Source organism: Chelon labrosus (assembly GCF_963514085.1).
Source record: "Chelon labrosus genome assembly, chromosome: 6".
Taxonomy (NCBI): domain Eukaryota; kingdom Metazoa; phylum Chordata; class Actinopteri; order Mugiliformes; family Mugilidae; genus Chelon; species Chelon labrosus.
This window is the reverse complement of record NC_140342.1, coordinates 20,987,091-21,006,143: the sequence shown is the minus strand read 5'-3', so window position 1 is coordinate 21,006,143 and position 19,053 is coordinate 20,987,091. Positions and strand designations below refer to the sequence as shown.

The 19,053-nt window shown below is 41.7% G+C and overlaps 1 protein-coding gene across 1 annotated transcript in view; it reads left to right on the top strand.

Annotated features, from left to right (window-relative positions):
- piezo2b (piezo-type mechanosensitive ion channel component 2b) overlaps positions 1-19,053 on the top strand; it is an 82,281-nt gene that overhangs the window by 38,591 nt on the left and 24,637 nt on the right. The window contains exons 11-25 of the mRNA XM_084546621.1: positions 461-578; positions 1,269-1,438; positions 2,515-2,745; positions 3,457-3,577; positions 3,831-4,024; positions 4,646-4,794; positions 5,282-5,455; positions 8,781-9,079; positions 13,073-13,233; positions 14,241-14,417; positions 14,529-14,648; positions 15,376-15,576; positions 15,661-15,865; positions 16,256-16,357; positions 16,516-16,681. Of these exons, the coding sequence (XP_084402747.1) occupies positions 461-578; positions 1,269-1,438; positions 2,515-2,745; positions 3,457-3,577; positions 3,831-4,024; positions 4,646-4,794; positions 5,282-5,455; positions 8,781-9,079; positions 13,073-13,233; positions 14,241-14,417; positions 14,529-14,648; positions 15,376-15,576; positions 15,661-15,865; positions 16,256-16,357; positions 16,516-16,681 (2,588 nt within the window). The remainder of the gene's footprint in view (positions 1-460; positions 579-1,268; positions 1,439-2,514; positions 2,746-3,456; positions 3,578-3,830; positions 4,025-4,645; positions 4,795-5,281; positions 5,456-8,780; positions 9,080-13,072; positions 13,234-14,240; positions 14,418-14,528; positions 14,649-15,375; positions 15,577-15,660; positions 15,866-16,255; positions 16,358-16,515; positions 16,682-19,053) is intronic.

Here is a 19,053-nt window from a genome sequence, read left to right as displayed (position 1 = left end):
CTTACTCTGAACTTTATAAATCATTTCTGCACACAAAGAGGTTTGTGGATTTTGTCAGTTCAGCATGAGAAATAATTTGTAAACTTTGCAAATGCACATTGGCATTTATTTGGCTCATTATTTAAAAAAAATGACTTGAAAAATGTGAAATTTTCCTATAATTTCAGCACAGAAAAACCAAAGTAAAGTAAATAATATGCAGTGTGAAAAGTAGAAAATCCCCATCGCCCCACAAAGTCAAAGTATGTAACTAAGACATCAATTGAACTAATAATAATAAAAAAAAAAAAAAAAAAGCTTGGAAAGACATAATATCCTGCAGATCAATCAATGCACAACGTTAGTTACTCCTGTTTGCCTTTGTGGGGTGTGATGCTGCCCAGCGGTGTGATGTCCCGTAACAGCTCTGCTCCTCCGCTCCAAAAAAAGTTAATTTGAAATTTCTAACGTTGATCTGCAGGCTGTGCCCACCTCAAACTGGACGTCCTTTGACTTCATCGCGACCGAGAATGGACCGGTCTGCCTGGATGTGTACTCCACCCCCCAGTATAAAATGGACCAGGCCGGCGACGGCACAGGTGAGCGGCTTTCCTAGAGAGAGATTTCCTCCAGAGGCTCAAACTAAATAATGCGAAGGTAGAGTGGGACTGATGTAATAAGGATCATTTACTGAAAAATTAATGAACGTCTGAATATTAGAAGCAAATTTAAGGTACATTTATGCCATGTATTAATATGTCTGAAAGCAGCCCTTGTCTATAATGACATTTAAAGCATTACATGGTTTATTTGTAGGTTCAAGAGAAATTTAGAGACACATGTTTAGAAGCTCCTCTTAAAGCCTCTCAGATAGAACAAAAACTAAAGAAAATTAAAGTATTTAACGAAGCATCAGTCTGAGTTACTACATCTTTAATGCAGTATTTCAGTTTTATCCTGTGTTTAGATTTTTAATTCACTAAACTTCAGAGAGAAATACTGCACGTTTTACTCCACTACATTTATTTTAAAGCCTCAGTCACTGTGCAGCTGAAGATTTTAAAACCCTTTAATACTCTACATAAAATGAATGAATTACATCGTTGATTACAGTTACAACATTTACAATGAGTCCTTTTGTTTGTAATGTTCATACTTTGAATCATTCTTTTAATTTGGCTTTATTTAAGTGTGAGTAGTAGCAGGTGCAGCATTAAAGTTCCTAGACTTAGCTATTGTCACAGTGAGCTGCGTTTGTTATTTATTTTGTATTTTTTTTGTCCATGCAGAGAAGAAAGACGAGTGTGTGTATGAAGTGTGTTTACCCCCGGAGGACTCCGCGATGAAGGAGTCTGACACCGAAGAGAACGAGATAAAGAAAAGAGGAGTCGGTGCGATGGTCAAAATCTTCCACTTCGTCATGAAGCAGAGCTACATCTGTGCTCTCATAGCCATGATGGTGAGTGATGGGAGTCACAGTGGGACCTGGGAGTCACAGACGTTGATATATGCTGCAGTTTATTTCGGTATTAGAAATGAAAAATGTACAAAATTCGCTTTTCTTTTTATATATATATATATATATTAATATATAATATATTATAATATTCAACTGCTGTGAATATTATTCTCTCAGATTTGATTGCCTCTTCCAGCAGTGTAACCAGGAAGTAACAAGCTCTGGAAAAGTAGTTGTGGGCTTTGTAAATGCCAAACACTGCTGTCTGCTTCATCAGCTACGATTAAGATGCTCTTGAGCAAGGCAGTGAACCTCACCTGTTGGCTGTTGGCTAGCCAACAGGAGGAAACTGTGCTTGTACAGGGCAGCTTCTGCAACTATAAATAAACATCTGTCCTCTGTTTAATCATTCCTGGATGACTCATAGTTAAGCAAACATGAGTACACCTTAGATTTTTCAAATATTTGGCAATAGATTTGTCTGTTCTTGCTGTAATAGATATAATTGTAATTTCAGTTTTTTTGCAAAAGGTACATAAAAACCAAAAGACTCTTTATTTCCAGCCGATGATGCCTTTCACCTTAAACGCAGCCCTGACTATCAGACATATCTGTGTTTTAATCAAGGTTACAGCCATAAATGTCCGTATAAATCTTAATTCTTATAATCTCTTAAAATAAGGCGTTTATGTCTGATTCCAATTCCAGGATTCGTCAATTAAATGTAGTTCCCTGCACTGTGGAGGTTTTAGACATTTAAACGCGCTTGATCACACTTTATTTAACAGATAACAGTAATTTCCATTGGAATTGCCCTTAAAATAACTACTGTAATTGATGTTATTTTCATTAAAGGACAACTAGAGACACCTTGGTTGAGGGATTAATTAAAAGACCTACTCGGTTTAAATAAAACTTTCCATAGTCATGTTTCTTGGGTGGCTCTTTGTCATTTTAATGTAGTTGTAGTTTTAATGTGTCATGTAGTATTCATAATTTAATTTCATACGTATTTAGCTGACGGTCGACAGAGGCTCCACTGTATATAACACCACCTTTCTATTTGTTCTCCTCAGGTGTGGAGCATCACATACGTCAGCTGGCTGTCGTTCGTCTTCCTCATGTGGTCGTGTGCGCTGTGGATGGTGAGGGACCGGAGGCGTTACGCCATGCTGTCGTCTCCCTTCATGGTGGCTTACGGCAACCTGCTGATTGTGCTGCAGTACATTTACATGTTTGAGAACATGACACAAGTCCCGGGGATCTCCGTCAAGAAGGAAAACCCGTTCCACTCGCTCTCGTCAAAGGTTTGGGAGTTAAAATTAGTCAAAGAATCGGATTGATTTTGACACTTCTTTTTTTTTTTCATCTTTTTCTTTTACGCCTTTTTCTTCGTCTTCTTCGTCTTTTTCATCTTGTCTTCTTTGTATTTGACATTGTCTTTGTCTTCTTTGTCTTTTTTGTCTTCTTCGTCTTCTTTGTTTTCTTTTTCTTCTTCTTCATCTTCTTCGTCTTCTTATATATCTGCTACTTCTTCTTCTTCTTCCTCTTCTTTTTCTTTGTCTTCTTCTTCGTCTTTGTCTTCTAATTCTTCTTCTTTTTCTTCGTCTTTGTGTTCTTCTTCATCATCATCTTCTTCTTCCTCTTCTTCTTCTTTTTCTTCGTCTCCCTCTTATTCTTCTTCCTTTTTTTTTCATATTTTTCTTCATCTTCGTCATCTTCTTCTTCTTCTTCTGCTTCTTCTTCTTCTTCCATACCATGCTTGAGTTTTATCAAGTATATATCCAGTGTGTTTATCTTTTCAGAGAGCGTAGGTGCAATTACGTCTCACACCTCGGTCAAGCTATATACATATATTTTTTTTATGTTTACTTAAGTGATAAATGTAAAACATGCTTTAGAGTTTAAACTCGCTTCTGATTTACCGCATACACAATATATGTGCACACGTGTAAGGTAAACGAAAAAAAGATTTATCGGCTCTCCATCTCTTTTCCCTGCCTGTCGTCTGTCTGTAGGTCCTGTGCATGCTGAGCTTCTGGCTGCTGCTGAGACAAACGCTGACAGAGAGACAAGAAAAACAAAAAGAAGACGGTGCTAGTCTCTCAGACGTTCACGTGGAGGATGAGAAGAAGTCGAGTAAGCCCTTTGCTCCTGTTTGTTTCATTTACAGTAACCTGCATATATGTAATATTAGTTACTACAATGATACTACTAATCACAATGGAAGATACTAACCCACTTGCAAGTATGTGGGGTTAATGCACGAAAGGGTCAGTCAAATTCTGTGAGTGGACTTTTGTATATGTCAGATGAAGAAAAAGCCAAAAATTCCAGGACTGACATCGAAACCCCGAAAAGGAATAATACGAAGAAAATGTTTACTTTATAGAGGAGGAGGACTCAGAGGAGGGAGGAGAGCAGGACATCATGCAGGTCCTCGGTAATATGCTGATGGCCATGCTGGTCAAATACTGGATCTACATCTGCGGCGGCATGTTCTTCTTCGTCAGCTTCGAGGGAAAGATTGTCATGTACAAGATCATGTACATGATGATGCTCCTCTTCTGCGTGGCGCTCTACCAGGTACCAAAACTAAACTACGAGATTTGTCCAAGCACGCATAAACGCCTGTATTTGCATGCAGTGTGTCCATATTATCAGATAAATAATAAAGGATTGCATTGATGTAACAAATCTTTACATATTTCCATAATTAATAACTGTAAAGGACTCTCCATGAAGATTCCCAGTAATCCAGATGATGAAAATCTAAAACAAAGCTAAATCAAAAGCAGCTGGTTGTGTTTCAGTTTGTTTTTAAGATGTTTCACCACATATCTAAGCGACTCCTGACATTTTAAATCCACTGAACTGAAAGGAAAAGTCTTCATAAAAGCTCAAACACGACCAGTTGTCTTTGTTTTAGAAATGAAAACCGGTGTCACTGAAGGTGTTTATGCAGAACTCAAGCAAGGGACGCTGTAAAACTTCCAAATTCAATTTCCCAAAGACAGAGGATGCTTACAGTTTCAGTAAGGCAATAAAGTTTGTGCACTGTAGGGTCATAACACGTAGTTTACTTTCAGCTGTTTTATTACCTCAGCCTCGGAGTCCAGATGTCGTTCGTTCGTCGTCGTCTTTAATTTAAAATGTCAGAGAGCGCATAAACTCCAGAACGCGGTTATTGCATTTATTCCTGTCTAGGTGCACTACGAGTGGTGGCGAAGGATCCTGAGATACTTCTGGATGTCAGTGGTGATGTACACCATGCTGGTCCTCACCCTGGTCTACACCTCCCAGTTTGATGGATCGGTGCAAAACTGGTCCAGAATGCTGAACATGCACGAAGAAAGGTGAGCAAATCCTGGTCTAAGAAGCGGGTCATTTAGCCTGTGAACCATCTATTTGAATTGTCTCCACTTAACTCATACATTATTTGATTTGAGTCCGGATTTCTATGCATGTGCTCATTCACATTCTGCGCTACTCCAGGTGTTGAAAGTGTCGATTCACAATTCACAGGCCGAGCAGCAAGAACTAATTTCCTGCACCTTTTCATTTTAACTGCTTTAGTTCATGGGAAATCCTCACACTGCACGTTAGGTGATGCCAAATTGGAGGAACGTGTTCTCATGGAAAGTTACAAAGCTCGAAAGACTAGAATAATAATTCAAGGCTTTCATAAAATCCTCAAGTGTCGTTTATTGTGCTTTACCAAATAAGAACATTACAGGGTTAAACTAAAACTATAAAACTGTTAATTGTGCCAGTGTATAATTGGATACCATCCACAGATGACGTTTGATTCCCTTTTTGGACCTTTTTTTTGTATTTATGCAGCTTGAAGGACCTGGGCATAGAGAAGTTCGAACTGGGCATGCTATTCACAAGGATTTGCATTCCCACTTCCTTCCTGCTTGTGTGCATTCTCCACCTGCACTACTTCCACGACCGCTTTCTCCAGCTCACCGACCTCCAGGCTGTCGTAGCTAAAGAGGAGAGCACGATCTACAGGTGAGGCTCGGGTTGTTTGTTTTTCTTTTGTTATTGAAAAGCTCGCTTTCTTTGTCCTTCCTGTTCCAAGTTGACTTGACAGTATTAGAATAAATGAACAAAATTAGCCCACGAGGAAGTTGTTTATAGAAAAATATTAGATACCTTGGTTGTGAGAGGTTCTGACAAGGTGAACTTTCTCTACGGTAAAGTCGTCACAGCATCTCTGTCCCTGTCTGACCTACTACTAGAATATGATCTTGGAGACCATATCATAAGTGGACGGTTGAGAGTACATGTTTTCACACCTCACCTGGCATTGAATCACATCCTCACATCCTCCTGGAGTGATCACGTGTGTTGTGTCTTGTTCGTGCACGTGGTAACGTGATAGAAAATGTGCAACGTCATGAGCTGTCACTAAAACGTCACTAAAAGTGTTGAGACCGGCACAATGCTCTGAATATAACTCAAATGCACAGTAATGTCACTGCTGGGCTGTTCGCAGCTGTTAAAGAAAAGCCAGCTGTGATGAAGGTGATTAAAGACGTTGGCCATTACTGAGGAAACACCAAACTTAACTCCATAACATGTCGACTCTGCATACATCAACAGGAACTCATAACTAATACACCACATGCATGTACCATTATTTAATGACAGAATTACACACAGCCTGCTCATTTTTAATCATTTCTTCTCCAAATTTATTCTTGTCTAGACAGATTTATTAATTAAGTCCCTAAGCAACTGCAAAGACAAAGATATTAAAGGGCAACACTAAGATAGACGGTGCTTTTTCCTATTCTTGCAATCATTCAAATCATATTTATTCTGAACGAATGAGGCAAAACACACACTTATACAGAGTGCATCAGTCAAGTAAGTGGTCCCTCAATGTGGCCAGGACACATGTGTGTTCACACTTTTAAAATAATGTGGTGACAAGTGGCTCAGACGGCCTTCAGATGTAGTCTGAGTGATCGGATCTCAAATGGTTCTTAAGGCTTGTGATCAGATCCCTCATGTTGCGTGTTAATACCAGGTCTGAACAGGACTTTTGTACCTTAGAGGCCATTGGTTTGCATTTAAGCTTGTCCCCTCGCTGAGTAGTGTAAGCCCAATCCTAACTTCTGCTTTCAAAATATATGATGAAACTTTTAACAAATGATTCTGAATTGTTCCTAAGAATTCCCATTAAGAATAATAATGTGTGCACATTAAACCCAGCAGACTGGATGTGAAATGAAAGCATTCATCCCTTTTCATCGCATGCCGTTCTGGATAATCACTCTCGCACACCCTGTTAAGCGCCCATTATAACCGCTGCTCTCGTCTGTCGTTGCGTGCCGTGCCGTGCGGCTCCGTGTCACCGCGTCCACATTTCATGGCGTGTAACTTTATTGTTGTGGAGCTGCTGTCGTGGATTTTCCGTTGTCTTGCCGCCGCCGCCGCCCGCTCAGGGCAGCCCCGTCTCCCCTCTGCTCCTTCTCACTGTGACCTGCTGCCATCTCTCCTCTGCCATCCTTTTCTCGCAGCCACGCTAAAGTCAATGGGCGTGTCTATTTGATCATGAATAGGTGGGTATCTGCTCGCTTTCTGTGGCATCCATCTCCACCCCATTAAAAGCGTCTTCCTCCTGTTGTAATGCCACCTTTCATGTCCCTGTTACCTTGAGTTTGACAATGACGGTACGGTACGCTGATAATCTTTTGAAATATCCTGGAGTTTATATATTTTACATAATTAAGTTTTCTTTTTTCAGGTTTTAAATGTATTTAGTTTTGCTTGTAGCCTTCTCCTGTTAGCTCTTACCCCCTTCTCTGAACCTTTTCAAAATAAAATCGCTCCACCTCTGACAGACAACTTCTTCCTCAAGCATGTCTAAATATGCAAGAACTTCTTATTCCCTTCAAGTATCTTGCCAATGATCCTCACCCCAACTGTGCACTGAAACCCAGACAATTAGCCCCTTTCCCGAAGAAGCCCCCCCAACCCCCACCCGCCAACCACTAGAATCTTGTGGTCAGTTATCGTGCTTTTAAAATAAATCCCAGTAGATGTGATTTTACTGTACTCTTCAGCTTGCTTTTCTCCATTTCTCTCCTCACTGTTCGTCTTGACTTCTGTGTAACTTTATTGTCCTTGAGCAGCATCAAAGAAAAAATGTCCTCTCTACAGACCAAGTAAGTGTGACCACTGGGTAGCGAAATGCTTACCTTGAAATGCAGCCGTTTCATGCAAGCCCCCCCCCCAAAAAAACCCCAAAACTCTGATCTTGCTCCATTTGCCTGAGACGACCTGAAAGGGTTACATGCCCCGCCCACCCCCCACCCCCCTCCCACTTCAGCTACTGTTTATCTGCCGCAAGAAGAAAACTGTTCCGACGCCATGAGTACGACGTAGATGTAGTTGTAAAGAATGCAGAAGGAATGTGCACTGCTTTATGATTACATTGCCTGATGAAACATTTGCATTGGAGCCTGGACCACGTGAATGAACATGTGTAGTATTTATATACTTATGAGGACTAAAAGAAAATGTTTCTTTAAATAGGTGCTTTCAGGTTAAGCTTTAAGACACGATTCTGACTAATTTCTAGCGACCGTGAACTGCAACATCCCTGGAGCAAATTTAGCTTGGTTGTCCTTGCTTGTGTCCACCACAAGATTTCAAAAAAGATTTATTGTTGAAGCAATACTGGGCCTTAAACAGGCGAGTTAACCCATTTAAAACTGCTTTAATTATTTAGAAGCCAGTAGGAGAAAAGCATGACCATTACACAACACTCTGCAAACCACAGAGCAACCAGATTATGAATGTAAGGGATCGTTTATAGCGATTTATCCTTGAAGAGTTCTCGCTCTTTAAATGATTCTGTTGGGAGAAATGATCTTGCCCTTAATAAATACATTTCAAAGCATTTAGATCTCTGTGCATATAAGGAGGTCGGGCAAATGAAGAGATCGGCGGACGCAAACAGAAATAGTCAGTGATGGATAAAGGAGCCACCGAGGCACAAAACAACCAGCTGATCAGGAAAAATTTTAGGAAAAAGACTTTAGGAATCTGCCTGAACCAACAACATGTTTCCTTTATTAATTAAGTCAGTAGGTAGCAACAGGTTTAATGGCTATAAATTAATTGTTGAATGAATCCATAATCAGTGCAAATATGTTAATTATTTTTTAAACAAAAGCTCATAAAAAGTCACACAGCAATGCAACTTTATCTCTTAATCCCAGAGTCACTGAGGGTCCTCATAAGTATATAAATACAGGTATATGTGAGTGACTGCGGGCACACGTGCGTCGTCTTTGTGTAGTAACTTCTCGCATGTCTGCAGACTGGTGAGCGAGGAAGGCAGCCTGGCAGACCTCACACTGCTCAGCGCCAGCTCCGTGGACGCGGTGCTGCTAAGACACGTGGAGGAGCAGAGGCAGGGGGAGCAGGGGGAGCAGGCGGAGCAGGCGGAGTGGGGGTCCGAGAAGGAGAAGGAGCAGGCCCTGGTGGTGGTGATGGACGACGCGGACTCGGCTGGCGAGAAGCCCAGGATCTTCTCCGACACGCGGCAGTCCAGCACCGACGAGAGCCACCACTGCAGCGCCAAGACGGAGCCGGAGCCGAGCACCGAGCAGAGCTCAGGTAAAGATGTGCCAAGGAGAGTATAACCCACCCAAGTAGCTATCACCGTTCTCCTCGTAAGAAGACAACTGGTAGGCAGTTTGATGAAATGACTGATCAAAATGCAACACTTTCGTTTATAGCAAATAATAGGATTTAAATTTAAATTGCACAACAGATCTAGAGGCTCAGCTTGCCTCCTCTCCATATTCATGCCCAACACTCGTAACAATTCACTCATCTTTATGATGAAGCAGATGGTAAATGCAGCCAGTCTGCAACAACAGAACAGTTTGTAATGTTTTGTATGATGAGTTTCTTCTTTATGATTTTTTTTTCTTGCACAAATAAAAGCAGGGAAATCTGGTGAACAAAGCAAACAATGAAGCACAGTGCGTTTTTTTGTATGAAAATGACTCATAGCGTAATTTCACAGAAGTCCTGAAAGTAGACAAAGAGAACCCAATCAAACAAATGAAAGAGAAGTATTATACTTGTGCATTTATTTGCAGATATGTGAAAATTCTTATCTATGAGTTGAAAACGTACCTGAACCCTTGTTTTAAATATCTCGAGTGACTCCTGATGGTGGATTCATGAAGTTACCCTGCAACCTTTGTAACCTCTCGGACTGTTTCATGTCTACTACTTTTGTAGTGATATTTGTTGGTCGACCACTCCTGTGGAGGGTAACCCTGGTCTTAATTCTCCTCCATTTGTGCACAATCTGTCTGACTGTTGATTTAAAACACTTAAGAGATAGTTTTGTAACCTTTTCCAGCCTGATGAGCGCCTCGGAAAGCTCCTTTGTCTGTGCCATCATACACTTCCAACAACATGCATCGTGAAGCTCAGACTGTGAGATGTTGTTTAACTAAACGTGGCACCGTACAACACCTTAGTTTCATTACATTGATAGGAAACACTTCTAAACAGATGGACTGTAATTCGGCCCCAAAATTGCAATCCAAGAGCTGCACTTACTTTTGCACCTCACTGATAAAATAAATGCCGTTACCGTTACCGACAGTTAAATGTGGTGCGTTACGTTGCGCCGTCAGCCAGCCACAAGAGCTGCGAAGGTGTTTTTTTTCCCTCTGGGTGGAGGGGTAGCCGCATAAGTGATGATGATTGGCTAAGGTAGGGTAAGATTTCATGGTAAGCCAATCAGCGGCAGGGCAGTGTTCAGTCGGGCGGGTGTTGTTTACACACAAACGCGCACATAGCAGTATCACACAAGTGAACGCAATAGTTACTTTCCCAGGTAACTAGTTAATTTATAGTGGAGTAATTCAGTTACTAACTCAGTTTTGGGGAAAAGTAACTAATAACTATAACTAATTACTTTTTAAAAGTAACGTGCCCGACACTGCTGATGTGTAATATTGGCTCATTTTCCTGAATAACCAAACACAAACATATAGTATCTCTGTATCGTTTGTTGGATTGGGTTCTCTTTGTCAAATTCTCTTTTTTATGCAGGAATATACGAAGTTCTGCGTTCGCAAAAACTTTCAAGCGCCACTGCGCATCGTATAAAAGGAGGTTGAAAGGTCACAGACTTTAAAAGCTTCCGCATCTTTGTGTAAGAGTTTGTGCGTGACGCTGAGTCTGTTGTTTCGCTCCAAACTATATAATAGCTTCCCACGCTGCTGGCCAATGTTTACTGCTCTCGCTGTGTTTGCAGCCGAGGCTCACATGTACAAGCAGCACTTGTAGTGTGGAGACTTTTTATTTAAGGTCTCTCTCTCTCATCCTGCAGCTCTTCACTCTTTGTGCGCTGGCCAAAGCTTTGTGCTGCTGCCCAAGTATCTGCTGTCTGCGCTCTCGCCAGCCATTAATCACTGCAAGAAAAGTTGTAAAAATCGGTTCTATTGCAGATTTTTTTTTCGGGGTTCGGCAGATTTATGTCCAGTTTTTTTGTTCTGACACAGCCCGTATCTCAAGTGCTCACTTTCACCCATTACATCTTCCTGCTGAAGCCAAATAAAGCTGCACCATTAGCATATTTACGCAGATTGCCAAGCTGGTCTTAAATTAAAATGTAGTTTATACACACAGAAAATAAAATAGGTGATAAAACACAACCCTGCAGCACCTCAGCGTTTATAATGAGCTGCGGGTTATATGAGCTATATGCTTTCTCAGAGTTTCTTATCCAAACAATGAGCCCTCTATTAAAACCTGAGATAATATGGTTTTTGTAAAAGCCCACGCCCACTGCCACACCGAGGCTGCAGATTTAATATCCGTGTCGAGAATATAAAACCAAATGTTAGGTCATCATTCTGGGCTAATTAAAGCGGCGGCGTGGAATTTGCTTGCCTGTTCATGTTTTAGGCATGTTTAGATCAATCAGGCCACGAAAAAAAAATACATAAACGAACCTTTAACGGCTTCAGAATACACGTGAAACACATGTTTGGCTTCGGCCGTGATTACTTTCTTGAGGTTAAAATGGAATTTATATTTAATATTCTCCTTTAAAATTAAATCACTCTTATGACGTTTGAATCCACCACAAAAATGACGAATTTCTTCTTCCAGTGTGTTTTCTGGCGGCATTTTTATATTTATTTTAATTTGATTGTACAAACCTTTTAAATCTTACAGAATAATTAATGATAATTGATGCTGTTTAGGAATTATTTTCTCATTTATCAGGCTAATAATGTCAATTCAGTTTTATTTTAAATATACACCGATCAGGCATAACATTATGACCACCTCCCTAATATTGTGTAGGTCTCCCTTGTGCCTCCAAAACAGTTGTGATTCTTCAGAGAATGGACATGGGTCTTCTGAGGGTGTCCTGTGGTGTCTGGCAACAGGATGTTGTTAGTGGGGGGGCCTTTGAGGGGAGGAGCCTCTGTAGATCATCCCACAGATACTTTAAACAGTTTGGGATCTAGTGAATTTGGAGGCCAGGTCAACACCTTGTGCTGTTCTTCATGTTCTTTTTTGTGTGTGTGTCTGTGTCAGGCTGCATCCTGCTGGGGATGGCTGCTGCCATCAACATTGTCATTGCTATGGGGTGGGGGTGTCTGGTCTGGTCTACGTGGGTGCTACATGTCTAAGTAACATCCACACCAATGAATGCCAGGTCCAAAAATTTCCTAGCAGAACACTGAGTTGTCACAAGACGGTCGATGTTATTTACTTCTCCTGTCAGTGGTTTTGATCTTACGCCTGATCGGTGTACAGCCTCAGTAGCAGTTCAAATATTCTCAAGACATTTTGCAGAGCCTGAAACCCTCAGACCAAGGATTAAGTCGTATGTGGGAAGTAAAAACTCCCTTTTAACCAGAAGAAACCAAGAGCATCTGTTTGAGGTCGGCCGGGTAGAGAGACGGAAAAAAAGGAGGAGGTGGATCAGAAGAGAAAGAAAGCAGAAAAAGAGAGAATCAGAAGCAAGCAGATAAATCCACACATGCGTCTGAATTTGGGAAACTTTTATCCATAAAATGTCTGCAAATACTTATATTTGAGTAATAACAACAACCAAGACGTTCCTGTTGATTTGTTGGACTAATAGATCAAAGTGACTCAACAGAATCAAGTTTATTGTCATATAAGACAAAGGAATCAGAAATAAATGCATGAATTTCTGTCATTTTTCTTAATAAATGTTTAGAATTACCATGTCCAAGTGTGTCTCTTGTTTCTTCTAGATACTGATTTTCAGATATTCAATTAATATATAATATCTGTTTGTTTTGTTTTTGCTATGCAACTACAATCTGACAAAACTTAGAACTTTACATTCACATTTTTAGAGTATATTTTCACCTAATGATTAATTCAGATTAAGAGCAGCTTGAAGGCAAATGACAGTGTCTGTATTTAACAACAACACTATGAAGACAGAGCCACATTATCAGCCTCTTGCAGCTTGACTTGATTGATTACCGCTGCGATTAAGACATGAAACCTGGAAACACTTTCCACTCGCGCCTCTTCAGACTTGTTGTTCTTCCGTTTCACCGTGTCTGGTCTTTGTCTCCTTTCCTTCAGATCTGAAGAGTAAATGGCACCTGGTGGTCGACCGTCTGACAGTGCTCTTCCTCAAGTTTCTGGAGTATTTCCACAAGCTGCAGCTGTTCATTTGGTGGTTGCTGGAGATCCACATTATCAAGATCGTGTCCTGCTACATTGTTCTGGTTTCTCTCAAGGAGGTACAAAAGCGGCGTCCGCTTGACGTTCACTGTTTGATTTTATTTGACGGGCCAGCTTTACAGTAGCTGGGTGTCACAGGTGGTAATGTCCAGATGGTCCCGCAAATTGCTTGGATTTTGAAGTATTTACAGTACCCACAAGAATCCTGCTGAAAGAAATCTGGACCACGGATTGCACACATGACATCAACAGTGCAAGAGAGGGCAAATCAGAATCAAAATATTAAACATTGTGTGCAGAAACTACAAATAAAATACATCACTGCACATTGTACCATTGAATGCCAGTAGGTCTGGAAATGCTGTCATGAAATTTAAAGGAAAACAAAACAAAAAGTGGTGTTTTCAATTAAGCCCGGATCATTTCTAAAGCCAAGAGAAACATTTCTAAAGCTACTTTTTTTTTTAATCCAGCATTTTCCATATCCATGTTTCCTTTCCAATTATCCCCCTCTCCCCTGCCTTTGTTGGCGCATGGCAGCACATCCTGGTGCTACTGATTCTCTGTGGTGATTATATTTTATCAGATCGATGAGTTACGAGACAGCTTGAATAACTTGGAACTGTCTACTGCGCCACAATCCAGCCAGAAAATACAGTAGTTTGAGGGTATTTCAAGAAGAGATCAAGTGGAGTGTGGGAAGTACTACTCTGAAGAGCGACGTTATCGTGGAGCTGAATCCCCGACAAGGAAGGGAGATAAGGGAGTCTAGACGATAGTGGTGATGGAGGTGTAGAGAAAGTTAGCAAGTGGATGGAGACGTGGAACAGTTAAGCGGATGGAGTTTCCTTTTAAAACCTTCGCTTAAGCCTCATCTAAAGTGAATTTGATGACTCTTACAGTTTTGAGATTAGTAAAAGATTGGTGTTTGGATCTGAATAAGCTCCTCAGTTCAAAACTTATTCAATTTTTTAACAAAAGCAAAAGAGATGCGAATGTCAGTGGAAACAGGCTTTACGTGAACATTCTTCTCTTGTCCTCACCGCCTGTATTGTGTATTGTGCAGGTGTCTTTGTTCAACTACGTGTTCCTGGCGTCCTGGGCCTTCGCGCTGCCCTACAGCAAGTACAGGCCCCTCGCCTCTAGCGTTTGCTCTGTCTGGACGTGTGTCGTCATCGTATGTAAAATGTTGTACCAGCTGCAGTCGATAAAACCCATAAACTACTCTCCGAACTGCACCATGGTAAATATATCAGCCAGTGCTTGTCCACTCAAGATGTGTACATTACGTGCTGTTATTTGGCGTTGTTTGCATCAGAGAGGTCAAACAACACTTAACTGTTTCTGTCCACAGCCAAACTACACAGATGAGAAGGCGGCTGACATGGGGATGTCTCTGCTGTATAACCGTTCTGTGGATCCAGCCAACTGGGTGGGGATGCACAAGGCTGATGACCTGCTGGGCTACCTCAGGGTGAGGAAATGTTCATAGCCTCAAAGAGTTCTCTACACACAGGGAAGAACAAATAGTCAAGTTCTGAACATGAAAGCACCCTAGTGAGTTATTTATTATTATTACACCAATCAGCCACTACATTAAAACCACTGACAGGAGAAGTAAATAACATCGACCATGTTGTGACAACTCAATGTTCTGCTGGGAAACTTTTGGACCTGACATTTATGTGGATGTTACTTAGACATGTTGCACCCATCTAGACCAGACCAGACACCCCCACCCCATAGCAATGACACTCCTCTAGCAGGATGCAGCCTGACACAGGCACACACACAAAAACACTTTGGGAACAACTCAAAATAAAAAACAGCACAAGGTGATCCCAAACTGATCAAGTATCTGTGGGATACAAATACAGAGGCCCCTCCCCTCCATAGGACCCAAAGGCCCCCCACTAACAACACCACAGAACACCCTCAGAAGGCCCATGCCCATTCTCTGATGAGTCACAACTGTTTTGAGGCACAATCTTAAGAAGGAGGTCATAATGTTATGCCTGATCTGTGTTTATTCAAACCAAAAATGTCCCTCATAAGCTGCCAGAATTGTGATATCTTCAAGCAGAACGCTGGCATTCCCTATTTTTCTTTCTTCCAACGAATCCCATGAAAAGTTCACAGTGACTCCTCTGTTTATTTAAAGGGGTCCTCAGTCTTAAACGTGTCTCTCTCCGTCTGTGCAGAACAACCTCCTGATGCTGGCTCTGTTAGCATTTGAGGTGACCATCTACCGCCACCAGACATACTTCAGACTGAGAAACAAACTGTCTCCTCCCGCCGCCAGAATCATCTTCCACAACATCACACGGCAGCACCTGGACATCGGCATCGTCTGTTTCATCAAATACTTCATCAACTACTTCTTCTACAAGTTTGGACTCGAGGTATGAATGAATATTTCAAAATGTATTCTTGTCTGGAAACTGTAGGGCATGCGCTCCATCTCCTCTTGTGTTTTTTCCGCTCAGACGTGCCTGCTGCTGGTGGTCAACGTCATCGGGCAGCGGATGGACTTCTACGCCATGCTCCACGCCTTCGCCTTGATAGCGGTCATGTCTAGGCGGAGGAGGAAAGCCATCGCTGAGATCTGGCCCAAGTACTGCTGCTTCCTGGCCTGCATGCTCACTTTCCAGTACTTCATCTGCATCGGGATCCCACCTGCGGCTTGTAAAGGTTTGTGTGGTCAAATGGGTCAACAATTAGACGGTGAAAAGCCAGGCTGTAGACAACTCCTGACATGCACCAGTGAATGCAATGAAAATCTTCACACGTGCATGCAAATACTGTTCTGAATCCAATGTATGGGGCATTTGGATTGGACAAAATCCTCGCCTGTGTAAAACTTCAGTATCTTGGTCCAGAGATATACTGAGTCCTTGAATCATTGTAAAATAATTACACAAAACTCTTCTTTTTGGTTTTGTTTCCCGTGTTATTTGTTGCCACGTCAAGGCTTTTATTACCAGCCCCGTCCTTTTACAATTTCTCCACAAATAAACCGGGCCTTTTTTTATTTTTTTATTAGACTTACTCTGTGTCTAATGTCTAATGTCTTCTTTTCAGATTATCCCTGGAGGTTTCTCAGCTCCACCACAGACTCCAACGTGATCAAGTGGCTCTATATTCCAGATTTCCGCACCCGCCCTGATCCGTGGTTCCTCCTCTGTGTGTTTCTCAAATTAGTTTACATCAGTGCAGCGAGGCATCATGCTCTATAATGTCGTCACATATTTGTACATGTAGAATCTTAATATGTAAATGAATTAAAGTAAATGTAGTGGATTACTGAAATACTCCTCTCCTCATCTCCTCTCCTCTCCTAGACGACTTCATGTTGCTGCTCTGTGCCTCTCTCCAGAGGCAGGTCTTTGAGGATGAGAACAAGGCGGCAGTGCGCCTCATGGCCGGTGACAACGTGGAGATCTGCAGAGACCTGGACGCAGCCTCCTTCAGCGTCCACAACCCTGTCCCCGACTTCATCCACTGCAGGTAGAACAGCGAACGCCGACTCCTTGCTTCCTTCACACTGATGCAGCAAACTTATCCCATTTTCCATTTGATTCGATTTAAAAAAAAAGAAAAAAAAAAAGTTGCCATAATTTTGGAGCCGTTGTTTTGCTCAGCCGCCATAAACCCGGGACAACACGCTAAAATGGAACGGAAGTGGAGCAGCCTATAATTGACGCTTGATGATGTTGGACGCCAACAATAAAGTCATAACTGAAATGTGCACCGCACAAGTGCAGCCATTAAAATATGTAAATATAGATTCAATACTTCAAAGATTTTATAGTCAGATTAATTTGCAGGATTTCACAACGAAGAATTACCCTTTTGTTTCATGTCTCCGTTTTAATTTCCTGTCTTTATCTCTATTGTGCTGTCATATAAAACCAAAATGCCTTTTATCTTTGACATTAAATATATGCGGTGGGCGCCGCTGTGTCTATCAGCATTAAACTCCAATTGCCTCCAGTAAATTGGCATCTTAAATGGTTACGGCCCATCTATGTGCCAGTGTGTATTTGAAAAAGGATGAGATTGTTCGTATTGTAAACGCGGTCGTAAATAGTGTAACCGGACTTCCAGCAGCCATGTAAGTGGTTGTAAACACTTTAAACTGGTAATGATCAGAAATAATGAAAATACTTTTTGCCTTTTCATGTGTTTCTCTGTTGTTTTTAGTGTCCGCAATGTGTTTGAATAACAGGATAAATACCCAGAATGCAGTGCAGTCTTAGATTTGATTATTTTTTATGTCAAACAAAGATATATTTTGTTAAAAAAAGGTGCAAAGATTCGATGTAGAGCTTTAAAATTCGCTGCAGGGATAGAAAAGCGCAGCGGGAAACAAATAGTCGCACATTCGACTCCCACATCCCACACTTTCCTCATAAATTCACATTTAAAAAACTTAACTTGGATGTTTCTCCTCGATTTCAGCAACGAACCTTGAAGTATTTTCTGTCTTCTAGAGCCGATGTGCTCAAGAGGATTAGTCAGTGGAAAACGGTTGTTGTATTTGGCTGCTAAACGTGTAACTGTAGACATCAGAGGTGGGTTTGTGCTGAATAAGAACACACTCGCTCAGCAAATCCCTTATAAATAAAGGTTAGAGTAACTGACAGGCGACTAATTCAGCTATCCAGTAGCTTGGATGTTACTGAGTAGCTGCTGTATACATAATTTAGAATTTGGATCTACACTTTGGATACTGACTCTGCACATTAAAGTGTAGAGCACTGAAGATTTCGTGAGAGGCAGGAGAACGGAAAGCGGCGAGTTAGAAAGGCAGCGAGAGCATCCTGACCTGTCCACAGTCATTGATTATGTGCTCTTCACATTCCACTGTTTTGATGCTCAAAGTGGACAAGTCTTTTATTAACGCACTCTGTGTCCATCAACAAGCGCTAGTAGAGAGAGAGAGAAAGAGAGAGATGGAGCTGTACAGCCCGTCTGTCCACGCCACAGCAGCTCTGCACTTATTCCATCGTTTCCCTCCAGGATCGAATTACGGATACGGGGTGGGGGAGAAATCCATAATCCACAAAAACACTCTGTCCGTCACTCAGACGCTTTTGCCCTGTACTCTAACTCAATAAATAGCTTTTAAGTATGGAAAAGGTATTTTCACCCCCTGATGAAGAAGGACACTCACTCAGCTGTTCCGGACCGTCGTCCAAACCCACTTCATCAGAGCCGCTTCCCTAAACAGTGCAGCTCTTGTTGTGCATCGAATTAATGGATGTTGCGTCCCGTGTTTCCACTGCCGCGTCCACGCACACGCTTTTAGCACGTTAGGCACTCAGGACACGCTCAAGGTACACCTGTGCTGAGCAACGGGGTCGGGTTACAGCTCTTGTTCCCATCCATTGATCAGACTCTTTACTGGTGGCCTGACGCCGGAGTGTGATTGATGTGTGGATTATGCGCACGGCAACAGAACGAACTGAAATGTTGTTTTTGCTCTTACTGTGTGGCGAACATGCAGCCTCAGCCGGATGAGCAGTTGGCTGGCGTCCATGATTTCTACTTCCAGCGTCATGAGACTTAAAACTCGTGAACTTTGTCCATCTCCAGAGTTTCCCGTTGCTGGAGTGCCTCATTGAGCAAAATCCTATGCAGACATGTACATCTGTCTCTCTCCACTAAATTAGGGATCAAAGTTTTCCATTAACCAATTGGACCTTCGCACCGTGCATACAGATGATCCCCAAAATGTGCCACTTACCAAAACAGGCCTCTTCTAGAACCTCCCTCCATCACCGTCTTGTTATAGGGTAATGTTGTTCCATATTCATTTATTCTGACCCAGTAATTTGGTCCAATTCTTACATCTCTGTAGTAAACTTGGACGCTTT